This window comes from Leucoraja erinacea, chromosome 25 (assembly GCF_028641065.1).
Source record: "Leucoraja erinacea ecotype New England chromosome 25, Leri_hhj_1, whole genome shotgun sequence".
NCBI lineage: Eukaryota > Metazoa > Chordata > Chondrichthyes > Rajiformes > Rajidae > Leucoraja > Leucoraja erinaceus.
Genome location: NC_073401.1, coordinates 27,675,506 through 27,690,890, shown reverse-complemented (window position 1 = coordinate 27,690,890; position 15,385 = coordinate 27,675,506). Strand labels below are relative to the sequence as shown.

General features: G+C 42.8%; 1 protein-coding gene across 1 annotated transcript in view; it reads left to right on the top strand.

The window, feature by feature from the left end:
• The window catches only part of fam222aa (family with sequence similarity 222 member Aa), a 174,129-nt gene that overhangs the window by 18,959 nt on the left and 139,785 nt on the right, over nucleotides 1–15,385 (top strand). Inside the window, exons 2-3 of the mRNA XM_055655363.1 lie at nucleotides 2,631–2,781; nucleotides 5,479–5,601. Of these exons, the coding sequence (XP_055511338.1) occupies nucleotides 2,631–2,781; nucleotides 5,479–5,601 (274 nt within the window). The remainder of the gene's footprint in view (nucleotides 1–2,630; nucleotides 2,782–5,478; nucleotides 5,602–15,385) is intronic.

Here is a 15,385-nt window from a genome sequence, read left to right as displayed (position 1 = left end):
GCAACCTGTAGATTTGCTGGTTTTAACGTTGGCCACAAGAATCCTGATGATCCATACACTAAACTCAATTTTGGTGAGTGTAAGATGCCTATGCATGATCTAGCAACAAGTCAGCAACCACAAGATGTAGGATTCTCCAGACTATTATAAGCCAAACACTGAGGGACCACCCTTATAAAAAAAAACTGGAATGGTGAAGAGCACAGTGAGGCAGTCAGTGCCCAATGCAAAAAGAATTTCAATGAACCATTCGATCAGGATTAAATTTGATCCAAGTATCATGTTCCACAACATGCTCCCACAATCTTGGCATTAAAGGATAACCAACAATCAAAAAGCAATAAGCCTCCTGAAATATCCAACATCACTGCTAAAGCAGCAAACATCACCAAGAAGTACATCCAGCATAAATTCTTGCCCTCATCTGAAGAAGGGCACATTTGCAGATCTCTGGGAAGATGTCATCATGACCTCATAGACGTCTAATTGCAATAAATGCAAGGGGTCCCCATGCACTCTGCCACAGTGTACTCGCTAGAGTTTAGAAGATTGAGGGGGGGATCTTATAGAAACTTACAAAATTCTTAAGGGTTTGGACAGGCTAAATGCAGGAAGATTGTTCCCGATGTTGGGGAAGTCCAGAACAAGGGGTCACAGTTTAAGGATAAAGGGGAAATCTTTTAGGACTGAGATGCGAAAAACATTTTTTACACAGAGAGTGGTGAATCTCTGGAATTCTCAGCCACATAATGTAGTTGAGGCCAGTTCATTGGCTATATTTAAGAGGGAGTTAGATGTGGCCCTTGTGGCTAAAGGGATCAGGGGGTATGAAGGGAAGGCAGGTACAGGATACTGAGTTGGATGATCAGCCATGATCATATTGAATGGCGGTGCAGGCTCGAAGGGCCGAATGGCCTACTCCTGCGCCTATTTTCTATGTTTCCATGTTTCTATGAATGTCTTGGTAAGGCCTCTCCTCAACTGCCTCCTCCCAATGGATAAAGAATTCCTTCCAAATGCAATATGAATTCCGCTCATCAAGAGGCACGATGGCAAATGCTTAAAAATATACTGTAAAAGGGATGGAGAAAGAAAACTAGGAACGCCTGACCTGTTAGGAAAACAGCTCGGAGCAAAATGCTGGATGTTATAATGAAAGGTCTGATAACATAACAACAAATGAATAATGGGATTTAGCCGAGACAGCGCAAGTTTAAGATAGGTAAATCATTTTTGACCTGTTTATTTTAGTCCTTTGAGAATATGACCAGGTGAAATACTGTAATTGAAGTTAGATTTTCATAAGGCTTTTGATAATGTTGAAAAATGGCAATGTCCATAGAGACCTGAACGGAAACCTCTGGAGACTTTGCGCCCCACCCAAGGTTTCCGTGCGGTTCTCGGAGGTTTCTGTCAGTCTCCCTACCTGCTTCCACTACCTGCAACCACCTGCAGCCTCCGGGAACCGCACGGAAACCTTGGGTGGGGCGCAAAGTCTCCAGATGTTTCCGTTCAGGTTTCCTAAGTGGGACAGGGTCTTTACTACATAAGTAACTGAAAACGAACATGTCTATTGTCATTCTGCAAATTGTCTTTCTGTAATTATCTAGGGACATGGTGAGATTGCACCTGGATTATTGTGTATATTTTTGGGTCTCCTAACCTATAAAAAGTATATATTTGGCCAGAAAGGGAGTGCAAAGGAAATTCGCCAGACTGGTTCCTGGGATGGCAGGGTTGCCACATGAACAGAGACAATAGATTAGGACTCTATTCTCTGGAGTTTAGAAGAATGAGGGCTGATCTCATGAAAATATCAAATCCTCACACAGGGTTCAACAAGACGGATGGAAGGAGGATGTTCTCCGTGGCTGAGAATATAATCAGGGGTTACAATCCAAATAAAGAGCAAGCCATTTAGGCGTGGGATAAAGGAGACAATTTCTTTATTCAATAGTCTTTCAAATCCCTCAAACTGGAAGGTACAAAAAAAGGGTGGAGTAACTCAGCGGGTGCAGCAGCATCTATGGAGCGAAGGAGCTTTGGTAAGGATTGTAAATTGTCCCTAGTGTGTGTAGGATAGTGCTAACGTACGGGGTGATCGCTGGTAGGCGCGGACTCGGTGGGCCGAAGGGCCTGTTTCCGCGCTGTATCTCTAAACTAAACTAAACTAAACTAACATTGCACTGAAGGCATCTTATCTATTAGAGTCCATAGTTTAGATTCAGTAAATAACATAAAATGCCAGGTATACACAAATGCTGGAGAAACTCAGCGGGTGCAGCAGCATCTATGGAGCGAAGGAGATAGGCAACGTTTCGGGACGAAACGTTGCCTATCTCCTTCGCTCCATAGATGCTGCTGCACCCACTGAGTTTCTCCAGCATTTTTATGTACCTTCGATTTTCCAGCATCTGCAGTTCCTTCTTAAACCCTCAAACTGGATGTCCTAAACTTTGGAAAGCCATTTGCTGAGTTTATTCAAAACAGATTGATAAATGTATGGAAACTTAGGAAATCAGTGGATGTAGGAAATAGAATATGTTACGCAGAAATTATATCTCTCTTTGCTTTTACATAAGTTCAGTAACTTGCAAGCGGCATGAATGTTGTATTTATTCTATTCACAGATGTTTGTTCCCTCCCATTGTCATCACCATACACGGTTTAGATCCAGAAAAGTCATACACACTAATGGTGGATATGGAGTCATGTAGTGATCAACGCTACTCTTACACAGAGGAGAGGGGCTGGTGCCCATCTGCTCCAGCTCGACAGCAGGTAAGATATCAGACACATACAGAATAGGTGCAGGAGGAGGCCATTCGGCCCTTCGAGCCAGCACCGCCGTTCATTGTGACCATGGCTGATCGGCCCCAATCAATAACCCGTGCCTGCCTTCTCCCCATATCCCTTGATTCCACCAGCCCCAAGAGCTCTATCTAACTCTCTCTTAAATCCATCCAGTGACTTGGCCTCCACTGCCCTCTGTGGCAGGGAATTCCACAAATTCACAACTCTCTGGGTGAAAAAGTTTTTTTCTCACCTCACCCTTGAAGTGCCTCCTCTTTATTCTAAGACTGTGTGTGGCCCCTGGTTCTGGACTCGCCCAAAATTGGGAACATTTTTCCTGCATCTAGCTTGTCCAGTCCTATTATAAGTTCTCTTTAAGATCGCCCCTCATCCTTCTAAACTCCAGTGAATACAAGCCTAGGCTTTTCAATCTTTCCTCATATGACACATCCTCATATTGTGGCTGTAAGAATAAACCCCCCATTCAAAATGGACTGTGGACACTGGTGGAGATGGGCAGGAACTGAGCGGGGGGGGGAAAGGCAAAATAATTGAGGAATTCGTTACCGCCCTGTAACTTTATTAATAAAATCAAAGAGCTAAATTTGTCACAGTGACCACATTTCCAAACACACAGAATTATCATCCAATTAATTTGGTAAGTATTAAGCCAGATGAGAAGCCAGGTCGTTTTGAATGGCGCGGCTATATTTAAGAGGGAGTTAGATGTGGCCCTTGTGGCTAAAGGGATGGAGAGAAGGCAAGGTACAGGATACTGAGTTGGATGATCAGCCATGATCATATTGAATGGCGGTCAGCGCAGGCTCGAAGGGCCGAATGGCCTACTCCTGCACCTATTTTCTATGTTTCTATGAAAGAAAAGCTGCCTCAAATGTTCCATTCAGCAAAGTTATGCTTTCTGCACACTCTGGTTTGTGGAATTTGAAGTGGAGAATCAAGCCATTTCACTGGGCTGGACTGTCTGGGCTGGACTGGGGAGGGAATGAATTCACCATTGTGGTTTTAGATATCATAATTTCCTGGTACTGCAATCTTCCAGAGAAGTTAGCTTGACTGCCTCAAGGAATTGAAGGAACACTGTTCCAGTGTTTTCCTTTCATTGGATAGAGGCCCTTGTACTTTAATTTCCTTCAGGGTAGTGCATGATTAGGGAGTATGATGGCGGTGGGATTTTAAGAATGCAGCAGGCTTAATCAATCTGATGTCCAGTGATTTCATGTAATCTGCCCACCTAACAGTAGCATAGGTCAATCAGAATCAGGAGTGAAAGGACAGCGACTCTATCAGAGAGGATTTGAACACAAAAGGACACAAAGTGCTGGAGTAACTCCGCAGGTCAAGCAGCATCTCTGGAGATCATGGATAGGTGATTCTTCGAGTCTGTCTGAAGAAGGGTCTCGACCTGAAACCTCATCTATCCATGTTCTCCAGAGATGCTGCCTGACCTGCTGAGTTACTCCAGCACTTTGTGTCCTTTTGTTTATTAACCAGCATCTGCAGTTCTTTGTTTCGACTAAGATTTGAACACAGGCAATAGCAGTCACACAATGTTTATGAAATACTGAGGAAGCCCAGAAACCCAATGTGTGGTCCAGTATAGGCCCAGTCTCTTCCAACACATAGAAATCAGTTATCTATACTGTTTAATATCATTTTACCACATACTGTACCATTCCATCTGTCATGCTCTAGCACATTCAGTTTGCCCATTTCTATCCACCTCTCCATGCAACCTACACCAGCACCTAGCTTTGTATCTGCAGCAACCCTGGATGCATTGCACTTTGTCTCATCTTCCCACTAATTGATAATAGATTGCAAAAAGCTGGACACCAAACCCTGTTGGGCCTCCACTCCCACCCGACCTAACTGCCTTCCCGCCCAGATATGAATGTTAATTCCTATTTTGATATGTTCAGTTCATTATCCAGTCCTCAGTCTTGGCCAGTCATGTAACCCCATGCATGTGCTCTAATTTTATTTCACAGACTAGACTGCACCTTCTGAAAATGCAAATACTGCAGAATTACATTGACAGATTCTCCCTTATCTATTTTGCTGCCATGAATCTAAGGATTTTCAAACAGTTTTGCCTTTTGATATCCCTTTCACAAATTTCATGTCGACTCTAGTCGATACGTAGATATTAATTTTCTGATTGCTCCTGTTACCACTTCCTTAATAATAAATTCTATATGTTTTCCATCTAGGATAATGTCAGGATAACTGATCTATAGTTCCCCCCTTTGCTTTCTCCCTGATTTGCTAAATTCTGGGGTTTACATTTGCTACCTTCAAATCTGTGGAGCTCATTTCAGAATCAATCGAATAGTGGAAGATGCCTGCCAGTGCATCTGGTGTCTCTATAGATAACTCTTTCAAAACCTTAGGCTCCAGGTCATTGGATCGAGAATTTAACTGCTCTCATCAAGAGAACAATTATAGATATGGACATGTGCAGGAAGGAACTGCAGATGCTGGTTTACCCTGAAGATAGTCACAAAATACTGCAGTAACTCAGTGGGACAGGCAGCTTCTCTGGGTAAAAGGACTGGGTGATGTTTCGGGTCGAGACCCTTCTTCAGACTGAGGTGGATATGCTTTTCTCTATCCTTAACCATATGTTCCTGAACTATTTTTGTTTTCCTCTTTAAAATCGTGTAGCAATCAAGTGGAGTTTATGTTCACTCCGAAACCCCAGCCCCTGCAGCTCAGTTGATCGACAAGCCCATAACTTTCAAGCTGCTCAAAATCTGCACCTCAAATGGAACGGACCACAAAGGAATGGTGAGCCGACTTTTCAACAAAATAAACAAGACAATGTTGTTTAGAGTATTTATACTTTCTCAGAACAGTACCAATTCCATTGCGTGACGATTCTACGACTGCAAGCATTTCTAACCCAAGTGAATGTTTATCTAATGCCTGGGTTTGTACTTGGTCCTGGTGATTAGTCCTTGGAGGGCATTGCAGCTATTCTTATCTTGTCCCAACTTGACATCCATCCAAATGCACTTTGCAAGAGCTAATTAATTGATGACAGATTGAAATACTGGTTGATTGGTTGTGGCAATGCCTTGGCAATGGTCAGAACTCAACATCCTAATTCATCTCCGGTTGGACCTTTCATATGCAACTTTTCTGACTAGTTTTGCTCAGTATCGCATCAGGTGGTTTGCTACAATACAACACAATTTATTTGTTGTCATTTGAACCTCATTGAGGTTCAAACGAAATGTGGTTTCTGCAGTCACACACACAAGAAAAAGAACCAAGACACAACACAAACATCCATCACAGTGAATCTCCTCCTCACTGTGATGGAAGGCAAAGTCTTATCTCTCCCCTGCACTCCTCATTCTCCTCCCGATGTCAGAGTCAAAGCCCCCGGCGGGCGATGGTAAGTGTCCCGCGGCCATTAAAGCCGCGCCGGGCGATGTAAGGCCCCGCGCCAGGTAATTTTCAACCCCGCAACTCGGGCATGAGAAGTCGCCGTTGCGGAAGCCCCGAAAAGCAGGGACCCATTGTCTCCCGGTGTTACTGTCCACCAGACCTGCGGTTGGAGCCTCCGAATCTCCGGGGTCGGGTCACAGCAGCGCGCCACCACAGCTAGACCCATTAGGCATTAGAGTCATAGAGTCATAAAGCATGGAATCAGGCTCTTTGTTCCAACATGTCTATGCCACGACCAAGATGCCCCATCGATGCTAGTCTCATCTGCCAGTGTTTGACCCATATCCATCCAAACCATTCCTATCCATGTACCTGCCCAAATATCTTTTAAATGTTGGTATAATACCTGCCTCAAGTTCCTCCTCTGGCAGTTCCTTCCATATACCCACCATCCTCTGAGTGAAAAAGTTGCCCTCAAGTTCCTATTAAATCTTTCTCCTCTCACCTTAAATGTATATCCTCCGGTTCCCGATTCCTGATTCCCCTGCTCCAGGTAAAAGACTCATTGCATTCACGTTATTTATTCCCCATGATTTTGTACACCTCCATAAGATAACCCTTCAGCCACGTGTGCTCCAAGGAGTAAAGTCCTAGCCTGCTTAATTCTCCCTATAACTCAGGCCCTCAAGTCCTAACAACATCCTCCTTGTACATCTTCTCTGCACTCTTCCCTGTTTAACAACATCTTTCCAAAATTGAACGCAACACTCCAAATGCGGCCTCACCAACGTCTTGCACAACCTCTGTACCTCGTGACGAATCCCAATGTACCACCATTCTTGACCACCCCATCTAGTTGCGACACCACTTTCAGCAAACTATGTAGCTGCACTCCCTCCACTCTACAGTAGTACTCTGGGTCCTGCAATCCAATGTGAAGGCCCTGCCCTGGTTTGACTTCCAAAAAGGCAACACCTCGCACTTATCTGCATTAAAACCAATTCGCTATTCTACAGTCCACTTACCCACCTGATCAAGCTCCTGCTATAACTTTTGATAATCATCTTCACTATCTATAATACCACTCATCTGAAAACGTACTCATTATGCCTTGTGCATTCTCAACTAAATCATTGATATCCACCACTAACAACAATGGGCTCATCACTAGTCGCAGGCCTCCAGTCTGATAAACAACCTTCCAGCATCACTCGGTGGTACACAAAATTGCTGGAGAAACTCAGCGGGTGCAGCAGCACCTATGGAGCGAAGAAAATAGGCGACGTTTCGGCCCGAAACGTCGCCTATTTTCTTCGCTCCATAGGTGCTGCTGCACCCAGCTGAGTTTCTCCAGCAATTTTGTGTACCTTCGATCTTCCAGCATCTGCAGTTCCTTCTTGAACACATTCCAGCATCACTCCCCTTCCTCAGCCCTCCTGCTGTCTCCTCCCATGCCCCAGCCTTCGGGCTCCTCCTCCTCTTTTTTCCTTTCTTCTCCCCGCCCCCCCCCCCCCACCCCCATCAGTCTGAAGAAGTGTTTCAGCCCGAAACGTTGCCTATTTCCTTCGCTCCATAGATGCTGCTGCACCCGCTGAGTTTCTCCAGCATTTTTGTCTACCTTCCAGCATCACTGTTTCCTTCCATGGAGCCAATTCTCCACCAAGTCGGCGAGCCCTCTCTGAATCCCAGGTGATCTAACCTTCCAGAACAGTCTACCATGTAGAACCTTATCATTGTGGTGATAGATCTGTGGATTTCAGATGGAACTTGCTACGCTCTGATTATTTGCCTTGGGTATTTAGAGGCTTTAAAAATAGGGACCAAAAAGATCATTAAAAAATATTTTGGATACAGATATTTATTTTCATCAGAATTATAACTAGAAAACAGCCGGTAAATAATAGACATTTAGGCGAATCATGAGGTGATATTGACAAAGGATCGTCATTTAGTCCATTGTGCCTTCCTCTTCTTCTTGCGTACGGCATGCACAGCCTAAAGTTGTCGGACAACTTGTTCTATTTGATCTTATTTGATTGTGCACGCCGGGTTGATTGCATTTGTCGAAACAGGGCGGGCCACGTGAATGTTGCAATCTCCCACCCCGCCCGCCATTGTGCTTCATCTTGTTCTTTGAAGTAGTGATGTAAATAACCCATATCTCCTGCTATTTCCTTGTCGCCTTGCATCTTCTATTCTCTTCTATTCTACAATGTACTTTTTTTAATGCTGTTCATTTGGCTTTCATCCCTCCTTCAGTATTGAGATAGTAACGACTCATTAAATGAGCAGATAATCTGTGGGCAGCACAGTGGCAGAGCACTGAGAGCTGCTGCCCCACAAGCTCATCATTGGTGAGGAATGCATGGAGCTTGCACATTCCCCCTGAGGCAGTGTCCTCCAGGTCCTCCAGTTTCCTCCCACATCCCAAAGATGTGTGTGTGTGTTGGTGGTTAATTGGCCACTGTGAATTGTTGCAGAGGTAGAGATGAGCAGTGGAATCGTGGTGTCTTCGTGAATCGTTGGGAGAGATCATGAGAATGTGGTGAAAATCAAATGGGGTTTGTGTAGATTTGGTATAAATCGCTGCTCGATGGTTGGTGTGAAGCGCAAACTCAATGAGCTGCAGGACTCTATGATTTAAACATTTCCTTTCTTTAACGACAGCTCTAGTTTATTTGGCAATGTTTCAGAATGTGTGGGTTCTGATTGAACACTGGATTTCAACAATAGTGTGAAGTCACAAATGAATGATTATACGTTATATTATTTTAAAGTACACCTGGTTCAATTTTAAAATGGTGACACACCTCCTATTTGTTCTGTTAGGGAGGAAAGCAGTACATTTTAACTGGCGTTAGATTCAGATGACATGATTATTTTTAAGCTGTGTTATTTTAGGTAGGATATATAAAGTGATGAGTAAGGAAAATGGAAGCAGTTTGTTTTTTTGAAATATTATCTCTTTAATCCCAAGTGTTGCCACTCCTCCACCACTCCTACTCCCGCTACACGATGCCACCTTGAATATTGCGTTTGCATCATTTCTTGTTTTAAGGGACAAATTCACCTTGTTACATTAAAACTGGAAACCACAGAAACACGACATTGATATTACTGGCAGCACCACCCAGCCAATGAACATTTAACAAGTGTATCAGTGAACACCTGGGGTGGCATTTGCAGATGTGACAAGAATGACATTAATGGTTCTGTTTATTTTTGTGTGGCTAGAAAACCATGGGTCAAAATAAAAAAAAGTTATTTATGAAATTCTCTCTCTTTCCTCTAATGAATCAAATTCCTGTGTTATAATGGGGGAGGGGGGGAGGTGGGGGAATTAGTTCATCATCATGTGCAGTTTTTAGCTGAAAATTGGACCAGGGCATCTTAATAAGGGGGGATCTTATAGAAACTTACAAAATTCTTAAGGGGTTGGACAGGCTAGATGCAGGAAGATTGTTCACAATGTTGGGGAAGTCCAGAAAAAGGGGTCACAGTTTAAGGATAAGGGGGAAATCTTTTAGGACCGAGATGAGAAAAACATTTTTCAACACAGAGTGGTGAATCCGTGGAATTCTCTGCCACAGAAGGGAGTTGAGGCCAGTTCATTGGCTGTATTTAAGAGGGAGTTAGATGTGGCCCTTGTGGCTAAAGGGATCAGGGGGTATGGAGAAAAGGAAGGTACAGGATACTGAGTTGGATGATCAGCCATGATCATATTGAATGGCGGTGCAGGCTCGAAGGGCTGAATGGCCTACTCCTGCACCTATTTTCTATGTTTCTATCATGTGCAGTTTTTAGCTGAAAATTGGATCAGGGCATATAAATGTATCTCTGACCCATTTTAAACTCATGTGCTTTGGTCTTATTGTTATTCTACTATCATAAATTCCTATGTCCTTACTTTTAACAAACCAAGTGTCAATACTTACGTACATATCCCACCTGGTTCAGTCCGTGACAACACTCAGGACTGTGAGTTAAAATAGAATGAAAAACCAGAAGGAAGATGATGCAGATTTTAAAATGCATATGTTCTCTCATACGTAGTATATGCTGTAGAGGTCCAAGGTACCAGATCTGTTAGAAATGGAGAGAAAAATCTAATCCCAGTAAACCAGTCTGTTCAGTATTGGACTCCAGAGAACTTCTGGCCCTTAACTGTTCCAAGTGTAGAAGGAGCATTTGGGATGACATTGAGACCTTGAATGCATGCATTGGCAGCACTAAGAAGCCCTACTTATAACACAATTTCGTAAACTACCAGCTCCATGTCAGGCACCTTCTGTCTCCAAGGTACACAAAAATGCTGGAGAAAATCAGCGGGTGCAGCAGCATCTATGGAGCGAATGAAATAGGCAACGTTTCGGGACGAAACGTTGCCTATTTCCTTCGCTCCATAGATGCTGCTGCACCCGCTGAGTTTCTCCAGCACTTTTGTCTACCTTCGATTTTCCAGCATCTGCAGTTCCTTCTTAAACACCTTCTGTCTCCATATTGGCCTCAGCAACCATCTCAAAAAGCCACAGAACTACAGCAGAAGCAAGTCACTCTTGATTCAAAAGTACTGCCCAAAGAGAAGATATGAGGTTTTAGAAGCCATATTATTTGGCAGGTAAATGTGTAAGAAGGGACTGAAGATGCTGGTTTAAATCCTTCAAGAAAATGTCTTTATCAGTTTCCTTTCACCTGTCGTAAGATCAGGAGCAGAACAGTTCACTGAGATGTCACAGCTGTCAGCTCTATTCACTAAATGGTTTCCCTCTCTGTAAAAACCTCCTAGGCATGTAAACCTCTACCAACAAGAAGGCCAAGGGTAGCAGATGGATAGACAATAGACAATAGGTGCAGGAGTAGGCCATTTGGCCCTTCGAGCCACCACCGCCATTCAATGTGATCATGGCCGATCCTCCACAATCAGTACCCCGCTCCTGCCTTCTCCCCATATCCCCTGACTACGCTATTTTTAAGAGCCCTATCTAGCTCTCTCTTGAAAGCATCTAGAGAACCTGCCTCCACCGCCCTCTGAGGCAGAGAATTCCACACACTCACCACTCTCTGTGAGATAAAGTGTTTCCTCGTCTCCGTTCTAAATGGCTTACTCCTTATTCTTAAACTGTGGCCCGTGGATACGAAAACAATCGTCCTGCAAGTCAAGTGTATTCTACCCACATCTCTTGGATCAATTATTCCTTCATGCTAGAAATCCCAACCGCATTGTTTGGAGTACACCTTTGTGGCAATTCAGAAAGTCATCTCTCTGTTACCTGCTCAGAACAAGCACGGGTAACACATATTGAAACAAGTTCTTAATTTGCCATCCAATCTCAACTTCTTAACAGTTGAATTCAATGTCTAGAATTGATCCATTCAGACCAAGTAAATTATTAGTTCAGTCTCCAATCTTTGCTGATTATTCTTCATAATAATAACAGGTCCCAGGGGTACGATAAGGAAATGACTGGATCCTTTGACTGTTGCTGGAATATTAAGATGTATAATGAGGACATGTTCAGGATCAGGTTCATCTTCAATGTTTCCAGAGCTCAATATTGCAAGCTCATACCTTGCGGAAGAATAGCAAAATATTTTTGAGCGGCTGATTTTGAACTGAAATTACGAGAGACCGATTCATTTTATAGTACTGCATCTTTAACTCTTAACATTAAACTCTTAATGTTAAAAAAAAAGGTATATTCATCGCCCAAAGATTTTTAAACAGTTGTACCAAATGACTCTCTACAGCTTACGATCAAAAATTGACTGGTGAATTGTTTGTGTGAATTTGATACCATTTTGCACTCCAGCATTCTAAGAGGCTTCAGTGGAGTGTTCCTCTTATGTAAATCTCCAGCCCAAATTACTAATGGAAAAAAGGTTTTAAAATTCTGACATATAACAGGCTGATTATTGAAATTATCACACTCAGTTTAAAAATCCTTAAAGACCCTTCAATCTTATTGTCAAAATATGTCACCCTTTTCTGCATATTGGATTGCTCCAATGATAACATCGGTTGAATCTTACTCAAACTCTTCCTGCTATGACATCATTCAGAGCAGCTCACATGAAATTAGATTCTTGGCAGGAGAGTTGAAGGTGCAGGGAGCTGATTTTGAACTAGTTGAATGATGAGACTTAATGAGGTACCCATTAGCTGTCAGAATTCACAGCAAGTGCTTTTAGCTGTGTAATTTGCATTGAGTATGCACCCTCGATAACAATAAAAATGGTGAAAATGAATCTCCCCACTTTACAGCAGCAAGTGTACTTTTCACATTTATACACGCTTGTGACCTTTTATATAAAATATATATTTTTTAGTTTGCAGTATTAGGACCGAAAGGTATTTAACAAAACCGGGCAGTGTATTTTTTTTGTTTTTGTGTGTGGAACATTGTACCTTTCAGTCCAGAGTTTAAAACAGTTTTTCTTACCTAACTGGCAGGTGGAACCTTTCAAAATGCCACATGCAGACTGATCCTGAATCCTCACAATTGACAAAGCAGCAGGGAGCCCAGTTTAATGCTGTAAAGTGTCACAGTTATTTTTGTATGTATTGAACCAAAATGGCAGGTGTAACTATTTTCTCTGCGGTTAGCTAATGGAGTTCTTTTGTAACGAGAAGATTGCCGACAAACCAGCCAGTAATTACCCTGACAGTCAGAACAGCTCATCACTTGTGATATTTGACCGCTATTTTACTGCTGTTTGAATGCTGATAATCCCATCTTTTACTAGTCGAGTTTCATTTTTTTTTGTAGTGCCATTACAGACATAATTAATGCAAATTGAAAAGTGTTGAAAAGATCCTTCCGATGTTAAATTCTGGAGACTTTGAACTTCTTTGTTCTAAATTTTTGTTGCTCATTACACACAGCAAATTGACAGCAGAGTGTTAAGAGGACAGACAGCTTTCTCTGTCATGCCTATGATATTGTGGGATGAGTAGGAGGAGTGTCAAATGATTTTTTTAAAAGTGCAGTTCCTTCAATAGTTAAATATCCTGGCAGGTGTGATGCAGGGCTATTAGGATGAAGGTTTGATTGCTGGTTTGTGTTGAGTTGGCTGACCTTACCAAAAGCAGAAATGATAGTGCTGGAATTGGCCTGCACTGCCTTCCATGAGTAACAAGAAAGGTGTGGGGGATGGGACGTTCCCATTTACAGTCTTGTGAAGAAAACCTCAGCACTTAACACACATGAATATGCGAACATTAGATAAATTGAGATTTCAGTCTTCAAATAAATATTAACATTTGCTGAAAAGGTGCAGCGATGGCTCTTTCAACCACCTGCTGTGGAAAGATCTTCCCGAATCCGAATGCCATCGTCCCAATTCTTCCTTGTAACTTAAAATTGATATCCTTCCCCCATCTACAGCATTAACCTTCAAAACAAGGGAGAAAATTGTTTAAGAAGGAACTGCACATGCTGGAAAATCGAAGGTAGACAAAAATGCTGAAGAAACTCAGCGGGTGCAGCAGCATCTATGGAGCGAAGGAGATAGGCAACGTTTCAGGACAAAACGTTGCCTATCTCCTTCGCTCCATAGATGCTGCTGCACCCGCTAAGTTTCTCCAGCATTTTTGTGTACCTAGGAAAAACTTGTCTCAGTTCACAATTTTCTATCATGATTTTAGGAACCTCTGAAATTTTGTCTCAGCATTCCCTGATTCAGTGGAAATATCCCAAATACCTCAATTCCATCCTTATTACGACATTTTGCGTCCCTTTTCAGACTGTATGGCTTTCACATCTATCCCTAACGAGGGTCTCTGAACATCTTAACTGTGGCCCAATCAATATTTTTTTTAACAAATGTATCATTATTTCTTTACAATTGCATTCTGTTGTAAATCCCCAAATACTTGTGGCCATTTTACGACCACATGCACTAATTATTGTCTCTATCGAGTCACTTCTTTAGCATTTTTTTACGAGTGTATTCTTTCATTTTTTAAAAATCATTTCTCATTGATTGTAAAGCCTCCCTCTTATACTTACACCTGCTCCCTTATGCCCCTGTCCCACTTAGGAAACCTGAACGGAAACCTCTGGAGACTTTGTGCCCCGCCCAAGGTTTCCGTGCGGTTCCCGGAGGTTTTTGTCAGTCTCCCTACCTGCTTCCACTACCTGCAACCTCCGGCAACCACCTGCAACCTCCGGGAACCGCACGGAAACCTTGGGTGGGGCACAAAGTCTCCAGAGGTTGCCATTCAGGTTTCCTAAGTGCGACAGGGGTATTAGTACTCGCCTATCTATAGGGTGTTTTCAATTCGCATTGAAGAGATATCCTCAGGGAATCTGAAAATGTACAAAGTATTATCTGGAATCTTAATAATTCACCTGTAATTTTGTTGGTATAATATTTTGTGCGGTAACTACGAGCAACAGCATCATCGCTATACGATTGCCCCAAATTCATCACTAATAATGATTAGTGAGGATCTTAAATGGTCTGTGAACTCTGCTGTAGTTATAGAAAAGGCGCAACAGAGACTTCACTTCCTCAGAACACTGAGGAAGGCCCATCTGTCTGATAAACTGCTGGAGTCTTTCTACCGCTGTTCGGTAGAAAGCATACTGACTTACTGCATAACTGCCTGGTTTGGGAACTGTTCAGCAGCTGACAGAGCAGCTCTCCAGAGGGTGATAGAAAACTGCCCAGGGTATCATTGGACTCCCCCTGCCCCCTCTGGGGGTCATTTACCACTCCAGATGCCGCAGCAGGACCTGTAATATCGTGAAAGACATTACACATCCTTGTCACCACCTTTTCACATTGCTGCCCGCAGGAAAAAGGTACAGGTTGCTAAAGTCACTCACTGCCAGACTCAAGAACAGCTTTTACCCATCAGCAATCTTGGAACTGAACTCTGTCTCGGTAGTGGGTTATGGGGAAGGAGGGGGGGGTGGGAGACAGTGTTAATTTATGTAAATGTGAATCCATGGGTGGGTTTGGGGAGGGAGGGAGTGTAAAAAGTATGAGTATGTGAATGTTGGAAGTTCTTTTAAATGGGGAGACACAGTAATCTGGTTGTATGTGACACATGCAATGACAATAAAGCATTCTGATTCTGATTAAAGTTTGTCAATTAATGCTAATCATATCACCAAATGTTAACAAATATAATAAAATAACTGAGTATCAGAGAGGTATGTCAATATTTGGA